The 17,617-nt window shown below is 45.5% G+C and overlaps 3 protein-coding genes across 3 annotated transcripts; all 3 read left to right on the forward strand.

Annotated features, from left to right (window-relative positions):
* Positions 1-2,733: 2,733 nt before the first annotated feature.
* J4E90_008622 (uncharacterized protein) lies at positions 2,734-3,588 on the forward strand (the record flags this gene model as incomplete). The annotated part of the gene is made up of 2 exons (XM_051438145.1): positions 2,734-2,993; positions 3,051-3,588. 2 exons carry the CDS (start codon positions 2,734-2,736, stop codon positions 3,586-3,588), a joined length of 798 nt encoding a protein of 265 aa, XP_051288144.1.
* Positions 3,589-4,435: 847 nt separating this feature from the next.
* On the forward strand, positions 4,436-5,229 carry J4E90_008623 (uncharacterized protein; the record flags this gene model as incomplete). Its single annotated transcript, XM_051438146.1, has 3 exons — positions 4,436-4,861; positions 4,932-5,136; positions 5,216-5,229. The coding sequence occupies 3 exons, from the start codon at positions 4,436-4,438 to the stop codon at positions 5,227-5,229; spliced, it is 645 nt and encodes a 214-aa protein (XP_051288145.1).
* A 2,155-nt stretch (positions 5,230-7,384) lies between these two features.
* J4E90_008624 (NRPS) lies at positions 7,385-13,280 on the forward strand (the record flags this gene model as incomplete). Its single annotated transcript, XM_051438147.1, has 4 exons — positions 7,385-7,792; positions 8,121-11,042; positions 11,093-12,862; positions 13,224-13,280. The coding sequence occupies 4 exons, from the start codon at positions 7,385-7,387 to the stop codon at positions 13,278-13,280; spliced, it is 5,157 nt and encodes a 1,718-aa protein (XP_051288146.1).
* Positions 13,281-17,617: the final 4,337 nt, after the last annotated feature.

The following is a 17,617-nucleotide window of genomic DNA, read 5'->3' on the forward strand; positions in this document are numbered from 1 at the left end:
TTCCTAACTACTTGCGAAGAAAAGCCATGTATCGATTCTTGTAACTATCAGTAGAAATGGCCGAAGAGTTTTGATACCATGCTGCTATTGCCGTTCGTTGCGAGCATACCCGCCCAAAGCATTTCTCCAATCCAAGGCCTCAAGCAGAAGCTGAACCATGCAATAGTCCAAATGAACCCAATCGCAATCGTGGATCCTAAAATTGCGTATGTGAGCGGGGGTTTTGTTGGAATTACGGCAAAACAACGTACTTGACTTTTTGATCCCAACCTGTTTCCCCAATGTGATGACACAGTCTTCCACTATAATCGCGGAAGCTTGCGAAAAAAACATGCGCATATCGCCGAACGTGCCTCGCGTAGCGCTATATGCACCAACTGAGTGAATTGCCCCTGACACGGCGAATGAGAGGACTAGGCGAGTATATTTCGCAACCAAATCGTGAATGCCGACAATAGAGACGACGTGGTTGGGTATAACCAATATGGCCTATTTCCAGTCAGCTGCCAAGAATCTACCACTGTCTTAGTGCGTGTGGCCTGACCTTCCTCATCATCTGCTGCCAGCAAACCGACCACAAATTGCTGACTGTATACATCTGGGAAAACGAGCCGAAGAGAGGGGGACACTGAAATGGTGCGCAGATACCGAGCAAAACTAGCAAAGATGTGACCAGCCTGTACATGAAGCTCATGTTGTATTGTGTGTAAAGTGTGGCAATCCATATCACAGCGACTTGGATATGCAGCGGTGAATTTTGGATGTGTTGACGCTCGATAATCCGAGTGAATGGCGTCATCTCAAGAAGACATAGCAAAATCTGGCTCGTACACCAGCAGTACGCTCCACGCTTCATATTGTCGATTAGAAAGTTTCTACACCCGTTAGTACCAGGATATCCTCCAATAGCTCGATTCTCTAGAAAATACCTTCGGTCCAAAAGGTGTTCAGGCAGTCTCGGCGAACGCTTAGACTCCCAGTTCCATCCTGGACCACGCCAAGTCGTCCATAAATCGTAACTCCAAGCTAGTTTCTTAGAGAAAGATCGGTGAGACACAGGAACATTCTGCTCCCATGTTCGGAATAGGTCTTTTTCGAAGTTTTTTGTGACCCCAAAATCAATCCACATTAATGTGGACGCGACTAACATTGTCATATTCTGACAATCTGAGTCGATTCCTCCGGTCATGTGAAGAAACCCCCACAGGTAGGCTAGCACAATAACTGTAACAACGACTCTGCGCAAGGCGTGTGACCGGATAAGAATAGAGCCTACCAGGACTAGGTAAAACGAAGGAATAAAAAAACCCGGCATGGGAATGCGCTCGTCTAGATCCGGGAGCTGAAATACGGATGAAAACATCTTTTAGGCTGAATGAATATCTCGATAGGAGGGTAATGGTCTCGTCTAGCTGCGATCGTGTAGAACAACTATCTGCACATTTAAGGGAAACGACCCACACGGACGGCTACCGACCGACGAAGGAAATGCGCCAAACAAACATCTTTTTGTAACGACCACGAATGTTGTGTTGTTTCACAAGCTGGGAAATAATAAAAGGCATTGTCCATCCCCTCTCGTTGCGATCACACGAACTTTATTGATAAAGGCAGCCTGCCGAGCTTCCGGGCCACCACAGTTAAGAAATGTCATCTAAGAGACATGCTCGAGTATTCTTAACTTCCCAGCATCACATTTATGCCTCCATCCTGCGACTGTTCCAAATTCAACGTCTTCACCCCGAAAAACACCCGTCAAAGGCGTAAGCTGGCTGAACTGGGCAGCGCTGTTGTAAACCTCAGCTAGCATCTTCGATCCGATTCCACAGCCCTGAAAATCGACATGCACGTAGTAAAAAACGAGAGAAGTTGCACCTTCATCAACCGATGTTTCGATAGCATTTTGGACAGCTTCGAAACGAGTGTGAACTTCTGCCGTTTGTGTGTCTGGCCATACTGTGAGGTCGGATAGGGCAGAGTGCAACTTTAGTAAAGAGAAGTCGGTATCTGTTGGAAGAGTCAGACCGAAAGAACATTGGAATTCAGAGAGGAGTATTACATGATGGCTCGGCTGACGATGGACGAGATGTAGAGATGCCTAGGCACAGGATGGCACAGCCGATAACGCGACCAGGCACTTTTTTGAACGAGTTAACTGGACGGAACTCGAGTACAAGCACCAGTGACTTCTTATCCAACAGCAAGCGGGGTAAACGCCATTGGAGATAGGCCGTAATTTCGTCCTGACTGAAAGTCAGACCTGCTGTATCGAGTGAACCGCTGCTAAAGGGCTCGGCGATTATAGTGACCAGCTGTGACAGGTCAGCTCGCGTGGCTGCGCGGAGATGGTACATGTTGTCTTCCATGTTCGCGATGCTGGTCTCAACTTTCTTGCTCCTGCGAATCACGTAAATCTTAGTGAACGCAGTCAGCGCTTTATATTTAAGTGTCGGCAACCGACATGAAGCCTTAACACATTAACCATAGCCAACGTCCTCGCAGCAAGCGACCGACATAAAGCATCTCCTGATGCTGCAATTCTTCCGCTCATTTCGCCCCCTCATCCATCCAGCAAACCGCCTGCCATACCATACCTCCGCTATGTCTACTGTCGATGTTCTTATCGTTGGTGGTGGGCCCGCTGGCCTTTCTGCAGCCACTGCTCTTAGCCGATTGATGCACCCATGCATTGTTTTCGACCACGGAGTATACCGCAACTCTCGTGCCCCTCACATGCACAACGTGCCAACTTGGGATCACAAAAACCCAGAGGACTTCCGCGAAGCTGCGCGCAAGGATCTCACCGATCGATACAACACTACCAGTTTCGTCCGTGCCAAGGTCGAAAAGCTCACGAAACTGCCAGACGGCAGCTTCGAGGCCTTGGACAGCGATGGGAGGATTTACAAAGGGAAAAAGGTTGTTCTAGCGACCGGTGTCCAGGATTTGTATCCAGACATCGCAGGTTACGATGACTGCTGGGGTCGTGGAATGTAAGTTTGAAGTCGCAACACCTTTTCCTTTGACCTGTCGCATTAATGTAACCACAGTTACCACTGCCTATTTTGCCATGGATACGAAGAGCGCGGCGCTACTCAGGCCGGCGTACTTGCTGTCGAAGACATGGCAGACATGATGCATTCAACTGCAGTGGGCTGCATGGCCCAGAGATTAGCCAAGAAGGTTGTGGTGCTGACAAATGGCAACACAGCTTTGTCCGAGGAGATACAAGCGGCTTGCACAGAAAAGGGACTGGTCGTTGATCCGAGAAGGATCGTTCGATTCAACAAGGTACCGGGGAACACGGCCGACGTCAAAATTGAATTCGAGGATGGGGCTGAGGAGGTGTTCGGTTTCATTGCGCACAAACCACGAAGTAAGTTAAACGGGCCGTGGGCGGACCAGCTCGGCGTGGAGCTGACCCCCGGGCTGGACTTGAAGGTGAACCCACCTTTCAACGAGACCAGCATTCCTGGTGTTTTTGCTGCGGGAGATTGTGCCAGCCCATTTAAAGTGGTCGCGGGGGGCATTTCAATGGGACTGTTTGCAGCTAATGGTGCCGCCATGCAGGTGCAACAAAGCAAATGACGATCCGTTAGATGCGGTCGGACAGGGACAGTCGAATCTAGAAATTCTCGCCATCGGAATTGACTGCCAGTCTTGTGATAACAATTCAAGCGGCGGGCGAGTAGCTTATTTGTTTGATGGGTGAAAAACATATGATTTAGTGATCAACGATTGGTGTCGTGACCTTGAGCTAGAATGGACGACGCTCCGCATGACATTCATAGAAGCTTCTGACAACATAGCACTATACTCTAAATACTCTACTAGGATATCTCCAAGGAGATACTTGACAATTCCCAAAGTATTGGGTGGTTCCGGACAACAAAAGGACCAATTGCAGAGCACGGTAGTCCACAACATAGTGCAGAACTTTTACTCAGCAGTAGTCACTAAGCTTTCAGGATGGAGAAAGGATTGTACAACGCTCGTGGTCGTTCGGAAAATAAGTTCCGGAGATGCCGCAACCGTGGTGCGCTATCGCTACTAACTCGGTGCCCGATACTGGACCGGAGTGCCCGATACTGGACCGGAGTGCCGCGATTGCCTTGGTATTCTGATCTCGGAGACGACCCCGGACGAGAGCGAGACACAGATCCCGACACCCTCACCGCTCAACGTTTTATACTAATGCAATGCCCTTGTAGCAATACGTCGCTAGTCTGTCATCCAGAAGTAGTACTTCGTTGAGATCCTTGGATGTAACCCCGAATTTCGACGTTGGTGCACGACGCATGGATGTCTAGCGTGAGGTACCTAGATACCTTGGTTGGCACCTTTAGTTCATCTCGGTTACCGACAACATCAAAACATAATACTCGCAGTAGATGTCTCCATCCGACCACTCTATCCAACCATCCTCGCCGCATCAATGGCCACCAATAATGTTGTCTGGTACTTTGCCTACGGCTCAAATATGAGTAGCTCCAAATTCACCGGTTCCCGTGGCATCCATCCGATCAAGATCGCCCGCGCAAGAATTCCCGGCTGGACCCTTACGACCGAAATTCCTGGCACGCCCTACTCGGAACCTGCATATACGTCTATCCGTCCAATTACAGGGACTGACGATCCCAAGACCCGCGAAGTACTAGGAGTCGCGTATCTCATCACTGACGAGCAATACGTGCATCTCGTTGCGTCGGAAGGCGGTGGCATCGCTTATGCCGATATCGCGGTACCGGCTCTTCCAGTTACGAGCCAGGATGAGAGGGCCACAGGGAAGAAGTTTGTCGTGAGAACTCTGGGGACAATATTGAGGCGAAGTCCTGGATCCAGCCCTAGTGCAAGATATATGGTAGGTCGTTTGGCTCTTTCTAACCTTTCGCACACATCAGACTATTATGCTAAGTGGGAAACCTCCATAGAAACTTCTCACGGATGGTGCGACAGACGCCGAGCTCCCAGAAGAGTACTGCCAGTACCTTTGTCATATTCCCAAGTACGAGCCCCCACAGGATTTGCGGCGCAAGATTGGCGCAATGCTGTTCCTTGCGTTTTGGCATCCTGTCATGCTACTAGTGGAGAGGATGGCTTTGTTGAGCTTGGGACCAGACGGAAATGCTCCAGCAGGTGTCGGCCAGGTTGTTAGATTTGTGGTGTATGTTATGTGGGCGTGGCACGATTGTGTGCATGCGCCGATCTGGGGCAGAGGCGACGGAGTAAATTTAATGTCATGTGACGCGTGATGATCAAATTTGAAATCATCCCGTCGCATCATGCCAATTCGCCCTTGACCTAGATTAATAGCAAGGACATTCTGTACGTTCTTTACCTAACTTTGATTGGATAGCGTCATCGTCATCACGGTTTCTCATCTCCTTGAGGACGCGTATGAATCATGGAAAAAAACCTTTCTAGCCCTGATTCTCAAAAGCGGCGATGCCTATTGCTAATATTCGCAATCCCTCCTGCAGCTTCTCTGGTTCAAGCGCGAAAGAAAGTCGATACCAACCAGGATCTCGCGCCGCGTAACTTTTCCCCGCACTGACAGCGACGCCATTATCGGCTATCATCTTTGTTAACTGAGCCTCTTGATCCCAAGATTGCACCTTCTCAGACAACTTTGCCCAGATATAGATGCCCGCATATGCGGGCACATATCGGACGTTGAGGCTGCGTAGAAATGATGCCATGGTTTCATATGCAATGGCGAGCCTGCTCCGGTTCAACTCAATAAACCTGTCCGTAGTTTCCGGGTCGGACAGTAGACTCGAGACAGCGACGGCCGTGAGACCAGATACCTGTGTGTTTGCGGCCATCGCTACACCGCAGGCCATCGCAGGACTGCCTTGGGTTACGAGCGCACCCTATGGCGACAGCTGTTAGAAGGACTCATTGTATAGATTGCGAGACTTTGTCTTACAAGTCGAAATCCACTGCATCCAAAATCCTTGCTGACACTCCAAATCACATGCGCCCTTGCCGGGCTGACTTCCATCGCTTCGAAGTCCAGGCTGAGGAGCGATACAAATGGCATTGGTCGTGGCATATCCTCCGATTCGTACGTTGACAAAGCATAGATCTCATCTGAAATGAGATGCAGGTCGTGCTTCTCACAGAACTTGCAGATCGCCTTCAGCGCACTCTTCGTGTAGCACTGGCCGAGAGGGTTGTGTGGATTACACAGAACAACTCCTTTAGGTTTGCATTCCGTGCTCGCAAGAGCTTTCTCTAGGTCGTGGATGACATTCTCGTTCAGCACGTTGTCATCGAGGGAAGTTACAGGAATGATCTTCACTTTAGGGCCGACATCGAACTGGAAGTGGAATCCGCCTGCGGTTCTGTCAGGCATGATACTTTCCCGCGATAACATTGGGCTTAGCTTACTCCAAAACGGGGCTAATACTAGCATCGTATCTCCGGGGTTGCAAATGTTGAGTAAGAGCGACTCAAGAATGGCTGCCCCGCCTGGTCCGACAACCACATGGGCAGTTTCTACAGGAACATGAGGCGAGAAGAGCCGGTTGAAAGTCTCTGCCAGCTTTGCGATGACGCGTGGATCGCCAGAGAATCCCTTCTGGTACGACAAGTCCTTGGCTAGTTGTAAGAATCATCATGACTCATGCAGAAGCAGAGATGGGCGTCACACGCACCTGTTCGACTAAGTCCTTCGCGATGCTGTCCCTGAAGAATACAACCAGTTCTTTTCGTATCAACCAATTCTCTGCTGTGCCGAAATCTATTGGTGGGTTGCTAGAGCTTCGCTGAGTGACTTGAGTCAGGATTTTCGGCATGACACTCTCTACGGTGCCCTGCATCCTTTTAGAAAGCGCCATGATGATGGCCAAGTAAGACAGAAGATGATGAAAATGCTTAGAATGGCGTTATTCGATGCTGGATTAAAGTATTCAAGATAGCACTTTAGCTGTATAAAAGATGGAATGCTGCGTCAAAGGGTGACTGTGTCCCACATTTTGAGTCGAATGTTCAAAGTACGAATCCCAACTCCATTCTGTCGGTAACCGACGAAAGATCCGCACCGCGGATGTTATCTGATCCAGCTGTTTGTCTTGTCAAATGAACAATGCGAAACATCTCATGGTAAATAAAACACGTGCAGTACCTGCGCAGAAGCAATACCTTTGGTTCACCTCCACTGCACTTCCCCACCATGACTCGCGAGTGTGGTCCCTCCGTCCTAGACCTATTTCGAACTGTTCGCGATAATTATCCTGAGAACATAGCTGTTCAGGATGGTTCAAAAACGATTACCTACCGCGCCCTGGATGTACGATCGTCGATCTTGGCTCAAAGGCTGCAGGAAAGTGGAGCGCGCCACTCGCAGGTGATTCCAATACTCACAAACTCTTGTCTGCACATGGTCGTCGGTATCCTAGCTATTCTCAAGATTGGTGCGATCTACACACCAATAGATCGCGATCAATGGCCGAGAGAAAGAATAGAGGATGTTTTGCAAAGAACAGATGCCTCAATTATCGTCTACACGGGAGGGAATATGGATATTCCAGGCATGGTGATGATCAATGCTGAAGATGTCGACGTCGATTACGATCCCGAAGGTGCAGGCATGGTTCCACTTCCAGAGCTAGCGGCTATCATTTTCACATCTGGAACGACTGGAAAACCCAAGGGTGTTGAGATCCAGCATTCGTCATTGGCCAACTTCGTTTCAGCGGCTCATTTCAACTACGACGTTACTCCGGACGACCGAGTATTGCTAGTACTCTCCGTTGCTTTTGATGGTATGCACCATGTAATCGTATCTGTACGCGAACCAGACTGACTGTGATTTAGCTTGCATGGGGACTTTGTTTAACACTATTTGTAACGGTGGAACTGTGATCCTAGCGACCCAGTCTACGTTACAGGATCAAAGTCGCCACTGTAGTGTGCTTGTCTTGACGCCGTCACTACTTGAGGTCCTAGAACCACCGCAATCGTTGCATGACTATCCTAGGCTCGACAGGGTGGTCTTGGGTGGAGAGACAGCCTCGAAGAAACTACTGACCTCTTGGAGTATCTTAAAACGGCCAATCTGGATTGCATATGGCCCCACAGAAGCAACATGCGCAACCCTGACGACGATTTTGCAGACGTGTCCTCAGACCGGAAGTTTGAAGCCATCAATTCTGGGGACCCCTATCCACGGTGCTAGAGTCATGATTGTGGACAGTTTGGGAAGCGAGATCGAAGCTGCTGGGATGGAGGGAGAGCTGCTGATTTCCGGGATTGGATTGGCTAGAGGTTACTGGCGCGACAAGCAGCGAACGGACGAAAAGTTCTTCTTGCATAAATGCGAACGCACATACAGAACGGGTGACCGTGCGAGATGGTTCGTCAATGCGTTCGGAGAAAGAGCCGTCGAATTCTGTGGTAGGCGCGATCGAACCGTCAAGATCCGAGGATTCCTAGTAAACCTTGAGCTCGATGTCGATGCAGCATTACTGGCCATGGAACCCGAAATCACAGCGGTGCATTCAATCCAGGTGAATGGGAAACTGTACACTGCCCTGACGCCAGTACATTCCGATATCACGGAGCTAAAGTCCCGATGGAGAGCACGGGTTCCACCGTACCTTGTACCAGACCACATGGTAGGACTTGAGTCGTTCCCAATGACAGCGAACGGCAAGGTTGATCCTCGCAAATTGGCCGAAGTCGTGGTAGCCATGATACTAGATGCCCAAGAGGATGTGGAAGATGACGGAAGCTTGGAGTCTGTCATTATTGGTGGAATGGCGAGTATACTCAACATACCTGCATCAACGATCGACCGCGACCAATCTTTTGTCAGCCAAGGACTTCATTCTCTTGCAGCGATCATGCTCTGCTCGCACTGTCGGAAGCAAGGATTTGCCATCCCTATGGAAGATATACTCGGTTCACCTTCAATCAATAGCCTACTTCAGGCCTACGATGGTACAGCTCGTATGTCGATAGACGTGGCACCTGCATCTGTACACATGCCGGTGGCACCTCTCACGGCATTACAGAAGATGCTTATCTATGACAGCATGAACCAGAAGACGGCCAATGTAGTGCAACACATTGCTACGTACAACAGTGCAGATGTGCAGCATCTGCAACGGGCGTGGCATACCGTTATCTCATCTGAACCTATATTTCGGACAGAGCTGGACATCAACACCCAGACACAGCGCATCAACAACAAACCAACGGTTCGCTGGACGGAACTTGTTGTTGAGTCAATGTTTGAGGTTGAAGAAAGGACCAAAGAAGCTGCTGCGGCTACTGGATTGGGAGCCTCGTTTACGATCCTGCACTACCGGGGTGCGCTGCTGCCCTGCGATCAAAGTGTTGTCATATTTTCCATCCACCACGCTCTCGTGGATGGCTTCTCTGCTTCGCTTATTCTCAACAAGGTCGCTGCTGCAACCAGAGGCATCCCGTGTGACCCGTCACCGCCTTTCACTATTGCAGTAGGCCAGATGCGACAAAACGCAGCTCGCACGTCGGTTGAAGCGAGCGCATTTTGGAGACAGCAGGATCAGGACCTTAGCGACGCCATTGGCGATATGCTGCTTCCGAAACCACCGGCGGGTGTGCTCGACACAACTGTGCAATACTCCATACAGACAGAGCTGGGCAGTGCTTCTCTGGCGAAGCTAAGCTGTGCCGGAAGGTCAACGGCCGCGACATTCCATTACGCAGCATGGGCACTGGTACTATCGAGTTACACCAATGCCCCAACAGTGCTCTTCGGGGCCGTTCTTTCTGCCCGGACATTGGGATTCCAGGGGGCAGAAAGTATCATCGGTCCCCTTATTGCGACACAGCCACTACGTATGGCTATTGACAGGCACGCGTCGACCGATGCGTTTCTGCAGCAGACATACGACGCGGTGCGATCTCTCTCTAAGTTCCAGGCATCCGAGCGCAAAGGGGAGCCGTTGCGTTTCTCGTCGGCTCTTGCGATACAGTATGACTCGCCCACGCTTGAGCCAGCAGGAATCGAGCCAGTTCAGCCGCCCTTCGTTGTCGAGTCTCCAGCACTGCCGCTAAACGTCCTTGTCGAGGGAGATGGGCGGGTACGATTCATGTATCGACGCAACAGCTTCAGCGACGAGCACGTGCGACAGATGGCAACTCTGTATCGTAACGTCTTGCATGCCTTGACGCATCCAGGGCTCACTGTTGAGGGATGCTTGAGGAAGCGACTCGATGCAGAGACGTCGCGCATGCTGCTGGCTCGCGGTAACGGGCCTTCCAGCCTTTCGCGCGTCCGCGCAACAGGGCCGACAGTGACGAGCTGCATTGAGAATGCTGCGCAAGCCAACGCTGCACGCGTCGCCGTAGAGAAGGGAGCCGTCCAGTTGACGTATGCAGAGCTCATGACGCATGCGGGACGCGTAGCAGCTGCCGCTGAGAAGGTCGTCAAACCGGGTGATGTCGTGTGCGTTGTAGCAGACCGCTCGATTAACTGGATAGTGGGCGTATGCGCAGCCCTCAAGGCTGGTGCAGTCTACTGCCCTCTCGACGATGCGCACACACCCGAATATCGCGGCGAGCTGCTAAGAAGCAGTGGCGCGACATTATTGTTGTGTACTGAGAAGTCTCAATTGGTCGATGCGCCAACAATGAATGGCGTACCTATACTCGCCATCGATGCACTCTTGGCAGATGACAGATCACGTGATCCTCACGTCCTGACCAGATTACCCAGTGTCAGCGATGCCGCATTTCTCTGTTTCACATCGGGGTCTACTAGCAAGCCCAAAGGCGTTGCATGTGTCCACGGTGCCGTTACCGCGTTTCATGCCGACCCTGACGTGCGCCTCAACAGCGCACCGGGAGTTCGAATTGCTCAGTTTCTTTCTCCAGGATTCGATGGATGTGTGCACGAAGTTTTTGCGTCTCTTTGCTATGGGGCTACGCTGGTACTCCGAACAGAACGAGATGACCCTTTCGGCCATCTGGGACATGTCGACGTCGCAATGATGACGCCATCTGTCGCTGCAGGTTTGAACCCGGCTGAGTTTCCGAACCTCAAATTTGTACGTCACCCGAACGCCCCCGACCAAGTATTTGCCTAACTCTTCCTTAGGTCTACTTTGCAGGAGAGCCTGTGCAGCAACCAACGTTGAATAAATGGGCAGTGAACAGGACATTGTACAATCTCTATGGCCCGACAGAGGGCACGATAGGATCATGTCAGCAAAAGCTCCAGGCACATGTGCCTGTCAACGTCGGACCTCCAGTACCATCCATGCGCCTATACATTCTCGACGATGCAATGCAGCTTTCGCCCCCAGGTGTTGTTGGCAACATCTTCATTGCGGGGGTGCAAGTCAGCCGAGGATACATCAACCACGACCTGGCTGAGCAAAACGCACGCGAGTTCCTACCTGATCCCTTCTGTCCTTCCCCCAGTGAAGGAGAACGCATGTATCGCACTGGCGACCTGGGCTTCTGGGATTCTGCTGGGAACGTACATGTGTGTGGGAGAAAGGATCGACAGATCAAGATGCGTGGATTCCGCGTGAACCTGGACGACGTTGGCGCCATTGCTATGCGTGAGATTCCAGACTTGCGCAAGGCCATAGCAACAGAACATAAGGGGAAACTCGTCTTATGGGTGGAGCCTGAAGACCTGGAGGTTCAGGACATGGCCCAACGCTTGCGTTCAGTGCTGCCCCATCACGCCCAGCCTAAACACATCATTGCCAGAGCTCAGCTACCACTATCGAAGAACGGAAAACTCGATTCCAAGGCTTTAGCACAGCAGGATGTTGTCTTCGACCAGCCATGTACCATTATGGGCCCGGACCAAAGCTTATCCACCTTTGAAGCTCTGATCGCGCGCGAGTGGCGAACCCTACTCGGCCTGGATAACTCGGTCAAGTTGACTTCCAAGGACAGCTTCATCGCGCTAGGTGGTCATTCAGTCCTGCAGTTGGATCTTGCTGCACGCCTCCGCAGTGCATGCAACATGCCCCTCGCCATCAGAGACATCATCCGGGCCCCCGTGCTGGCCGACATGGCGGCTGTTGTTCAAGCGCGAATGCACAGCTGGAAGGCGCAGGCAATCAAAGAGATTGCCATCAAGCCGCTGGGCACCAGTGCGCTGTCTCCGGCTGAGCTGGAATGGTGGCATCGCTATCGCGAGTCGGAAAGCCAGAGCGCGTTCAATGTGCCCTGGGTAGCGAGTTTGCAACCCGAAGTCGACTTAGCTCGCCTTGCACGTTCTCTGAACTCAGTCATGGCTCAACATCGCATACTAAAATCGCGCTTTGTGCCAAAAGCAGACGGCGGTGTTTCGCGCATCATATCAGATGGTCCTATCCTGGTTCAGATGGTTCACGCGATCAATACGTCTGAGTTTGTCAATCGCCCGTTCGACCTTAGCAACGATGTCTTGGTCCGAGTGGCACTCTCTCCTTCGACACTTGCCATCAGCATCTCTCACATCATATGCGACCTCACCGCGTTGAACACACTCCTCGCCGATGCATCAACAGTATACAACAGCGGAAAATTGCCGGCTGTGCAACTGGAGTATTTCGATTCAAAAGCGTGGGGCCAGCCGTTGGACCGTGAGACAGCCTTCTTCTGGTCGACGTATCTTCGAGGTCTTCAACTTCAGCGTGAATCCGAAGACCTTCTCTGGCACAAGTCTTACAAGGGCACATCGCTATTGGCCCCCCTTCCCCAGGAGCTCTGCCGAGACATTGTAGCATTGACGTTAAATACTGGCACAACGCTTCACCAATTCGGTCTTGCTGCCACGGGTGCAGTTTTGCATTCTCTTTGCGAGCGGAGCGATATCATACTAGGCAGCCCGTACATGAATCGCCACTCCGTGGAGGACAAAAAGGTGGTTGGCCTGTACTTACAAGCCCTCCCGGTCCGCGTCAAAGTAGATAACACGATGACATCCCAGGAGGTACTGCGCACAGTTCAATGCGCGTCGCAAGCATCGCTTTCTCATCCTGTACTGTGGCCGCAGCTGCTAGAACACCTCAATTTGCCCTTTCCTTCGCGCCGTCAGCAGCTTTTTGACTGCGTCGTCACCTTCCACGATGATCGCATGACGGGCAAATCCATTTTTCCTGTCGCGGGAGCAGAGCCGCAACATGTCTGGACGGAGGGATCTAAATTTGGGATACTTTTCGAATGGCATATCTTCGCCGATCGGCTTTCAGTGAGGCTGGAATATGACACTGATCACATTCCAGAACTCCTCGTTAAAATTGTGCAGAACATGTTGCTACCAGCGGTCAAAGGCTTACTAGATGCGTCATGTCGATACGATGAGCTGCTGCACCAACTGAATTCTTCGTTAGCTCAACAATGCGGAGACCTAGAGATTGACATTGCGGATATACGATACATAGCAAGGCAGCATCTATCAGGAGTTAAGGCAGTACCTAATTAGTAATACTATTCCATACCCTTCCGACTCCTTCCATTCCTACCCCCTGCAGTCGTTCTGTTCGTTAGATCTGTGAACGGTCTGTAGGCACTGTATTCCAGCTACCTAACCCAGATAGTATTTACAGTTAAGATAAGGAGAAAGAGAGATAGGTAGTCTGCTATCTTATGTTGTTTGTGTTCGCGCACGGTGCACGTGCTGCTGAGGCAAGGTGAGGGACCGAAGAGAAGAAAGCGACTAGGTCGGCAGCCTAGTTATGTAACCTCGGGCTTAGCCCGTTACAAGATTATTAAATCATTAGTCTAGGTAACTACTCTACACGACCCTGCACCTTAGTTTCTCGATTATTCTAGTATGCGGAACCTTCTCCGTAAGACTTATAGATAGTAGTAGACGTATCCCGCTGCTTAGGCAACACTGGCGCTATCTCCGCCTCTTGCACCTATTTCTCGAAAGCAATAGTCGCGTTCTTAGTCGGGAGGTCTAAGACAAAGTAGTTGAAGTAGCGTCCGGAGGACGCTAAAGTTGTAATATCTAGTGTTAGTAACAATTAATTAAATTGCAATTAAGTTGCGTCGTAGTAGTAGAAATTGCAATTTAATTAAGTTAATCTCGTTGTTACTGTAATTGCAATTAAATTAATCTGTAAGGTCGTGCTTAATTAATTAATTGCTTAGATTGTAATTATAGGCTTACGTAAGCGTAAGACTACTAGGTTTAGTAAGGCAGTAATCTTACGATAGTTTCTTAGTGTTAAGTTTCGGCTTAGTAATTATCTAAACGCTTGTTTTAGGCTTAACTTACTATTTAGTAGCTCTAAGGTTTCTACTTCTATAAGCGTGTACTTAGCTATCTAGCCTATTTAGGCCTAGCCTGTTTCTATCTTAAGATACTCTTACTCTATACCGTAGTAAATAGTAATATAATAAGTACTTTACCTACTATATTATATAGACGCTTCTACTATACAATCTATTAGGTTATAAGCCTAGCTTAACCTTTATAGCTTTTATCTATACTAGAAGCGTAAGGTCTACTACATTAAGTACTCTACTTTAATTTACCTTTTGCGATACGTACTAGTTACTCTATCTACTATTAATTACTCTTTATAGTCTAATATCTTATCTACTATAACTTTTATATATTACTTAATCTACTATTTACCTATCTTTAGCTATTACGCTATTAATTCTAACGTTACTACTCTATACTCTATGTAACGCTTAACGCTAATATAATAGGTACCTCTAACGTAGCTTAGATTCTAAAGCTATTCTCTAATAGTAGTAACTTTAAGAAATAGAAGGCTATAATAGATAGAGTTACTAATAAGTAAGTTAAGTAAGTTACTACCTTAAACTTAACTTACTTAGTTAGAGCGTATATATTATAAAGTAAAAGATTAATCTTATACTCTCTTAAATAGAAGCTATTTTAACTATTATAGTATACGTAACTTAACTTACTTAGAAGTAATTTATTACTTACTTAACTTGCTTAGTTTACTTATAAGTACTTAGTTTACTTAACTACTAAGAGACTAAATACTACTATATTACTATAGCTAACTATTCTATTTAAGTATATTATAATTATCTAGAAGTTTCTTATCTAAAAGCTTAGTCTTACTATAAATAGTTAGTTTAAAGATAGCTCTTACCTAGAATCTTACTAATTAAAGAGCTATAAGTAACTTACTATCTAAAGCTTATTATTTTAGCTTAAGTAGGTTACTAAGCTCGCTAAAGAGACGCTTATAGTTACTACTTAATACTAGAATAGTTATAATTATTAAAGTAGAAAAGTTTATATAAGAGTTATTTTTATTCTAGAGTAAGATATAGCGTTAAGTACTCTAATTACTAGCTATCTACTTTTTCTATAACTAAGGTTCTTATAGCTACTACTATACCTAATTACCTAGATAGCTTTAACTCTTAATAGGTTCTTATAGCTATTACTATGTCTAATTATCTAGATAGTATCTACTCTTAATAATAATATTAATCGCAAACTACGCTAAATATAGATATTTTAGTAGTAATTAAATCTAGTATTAGACTATATTACTATTCGCGGTATACTACTTCTACGTCTATTATAGCTTCTATATTTTCTAGCGCTTAAACTTATCTAATAAAGCTTTTTAGCTAATATTTTAGCTAAGTATAGTACTAATTACCTATTAAAATTTAATCTAAGAAGTACTCTAGAGGTTAGTATAATTACTTTAAAGAATTATATAGTATAGTTATAGAAGTATAGTATAAGAACTACGCTATAGTTACGTAACTACTTATCTATAAGTAGAATAGCGCTAGTTCTATATAAGCGCTTATCTATAAGCATAAGCAGTTAGACTAATAACTAGTAAGATATATTACTACTTATTTATAATTACTTACACGCTCGTCTATAAGCGTAACGCTTATTAAGTATATAGCTTAGACACTAAACTCTTATAGCTTAGTGTATTTAACTTTATATAAGACTTTAGTATTTAATCTAAGAATTATACTTCTTTCTTAATCTTTTATAATATTATATTATTTTACTAAATATACTATTATACTCTTATACTATTATATTAATCTACTAATTATACTAGTATACTAACTTATTCTACCTTACTTACTTACTTCTTAAGAACTAACTCTTAGATTATCTTAGAATAATTTTTATAAGTTACTACTTTCTATTAGACTTCTTTATAAATAAGATAGGTAAGGCTATTAGACCTAATTCTAGTTAGATAAATCTCTTCTTTAGATTCTTCTAGATATAGTTCTATAGCTTAGTATTATACTTAAACGCTATTAGGTATATTAGTTCTAGGCTTAGCTTAGCTTCTTTATCTAGAAGAATCTTATAATTCTACTTCTAATAGTCTACTAGATTAGTAGCTTTATTTTTCTTAAAAAGTTTCTTTAACTTATTAGTTTAATACTCTTATAGTATTTCTAGTAGTAAGAGTTTTTTCTCTATAGTTATAACTCTTCTTATCTAAATAACTTCTATTTTCTAAGAGTTCTTTATATAAATTCTTATAATTTTATATAGTAAGATCTTACTAAATCTTCTATTCTAGAGTAAGCTCTAATTTATTAGGCGTTTCTTATTTTATACTCTAGTAACCTTACGCGTAGATTCTTAGCTAAGTATAGTTCTATTTCGCTAGTTAATAGTAGAGTTATAGGTATCTAGCTAATTATAATCTATTAATATATTTAGTTCTTCTAGATCTATAATATTAATATCTATTTAGTAATCTATGCTAGCTATCTATAGCTTAGTAGACTTAGTTTCTATTTATATTATACTACTTCTATATTCTATAGACTTCTTATTAGCTAATATAATTAAGATTAGTTTACTTTTAATTTAGTATAGTATTCTATACTTCTCTACTACTTATAGAGAGATTATTATTTATATAGCTCTACTATCTATAAGCGTCTATATATCTTAATCTTATATAAATATAGTTATAAGTAACTACTTTACTTAACTATTAGTATTCTATATCTTTCTTAGAGTTATTTAAGATATACTCTTACTAGTGTAACTCTATCTCTAGTAGTATTCTAGTTTTTTATCTACTTACCTTTTCTTTTTCTAGAAAAGTAGTCTATATTAGTCTTAGAACTATAATAGGTTATATATCTATTATCGTAATAGAAGCTCTAATATAAGTTCTAATAAGGTATCTTCTCTCTAGTAATTCTCTTTCTTAGTTCTATCTTCTTAGCTTTATAGATTAGGTAGTCTATAACTTTATAGATATTTAATAATAAAGTAGCGTAGTAGTAGTTATTTACTTATTATACCTTCTTAAACTATTTCTAGTAGAAAGAATATCTATTCTTATATTATAGCTATAGAAGTCTATAGTAGATTTCTACTTTCTTAGATTTATAAAGATAGTAGTTATCTACTAGATATTTATCTATCTATAGATTTAGGTAATAGCACTATTTCTAGTCTATTCTATACTTCTTCTTATTTCTTCTATAGTACTTATAGTTATTCTTATAATTATACTAATATAACTTTTTATATTTCTTAGTATCTTTTACTTTAGAAACTTCTTAGTTCTTAACCTTAGCTACTAGGTTATTAAAGTAGAGTTATTAGTATACTACTCTAGACCTAACTTCTTTAGTGTTCTTACTAGTAATTATAATTTAGTCTTAA

The sequence above is a fragment of the Alternaria incomplexa genome, assembly GCF_024043165.1.
Source record: "Alternaria incomplexa strain BMP 0042 chromosome Unknown scaffold_13, whole genome shotgun sequence".
NCBI lineage: Eukaryota > Fungi > Ascomycota > Dothideomycetes > Pleosporales > Pleosporaceae > Alternaria > Alternaria incomplexa.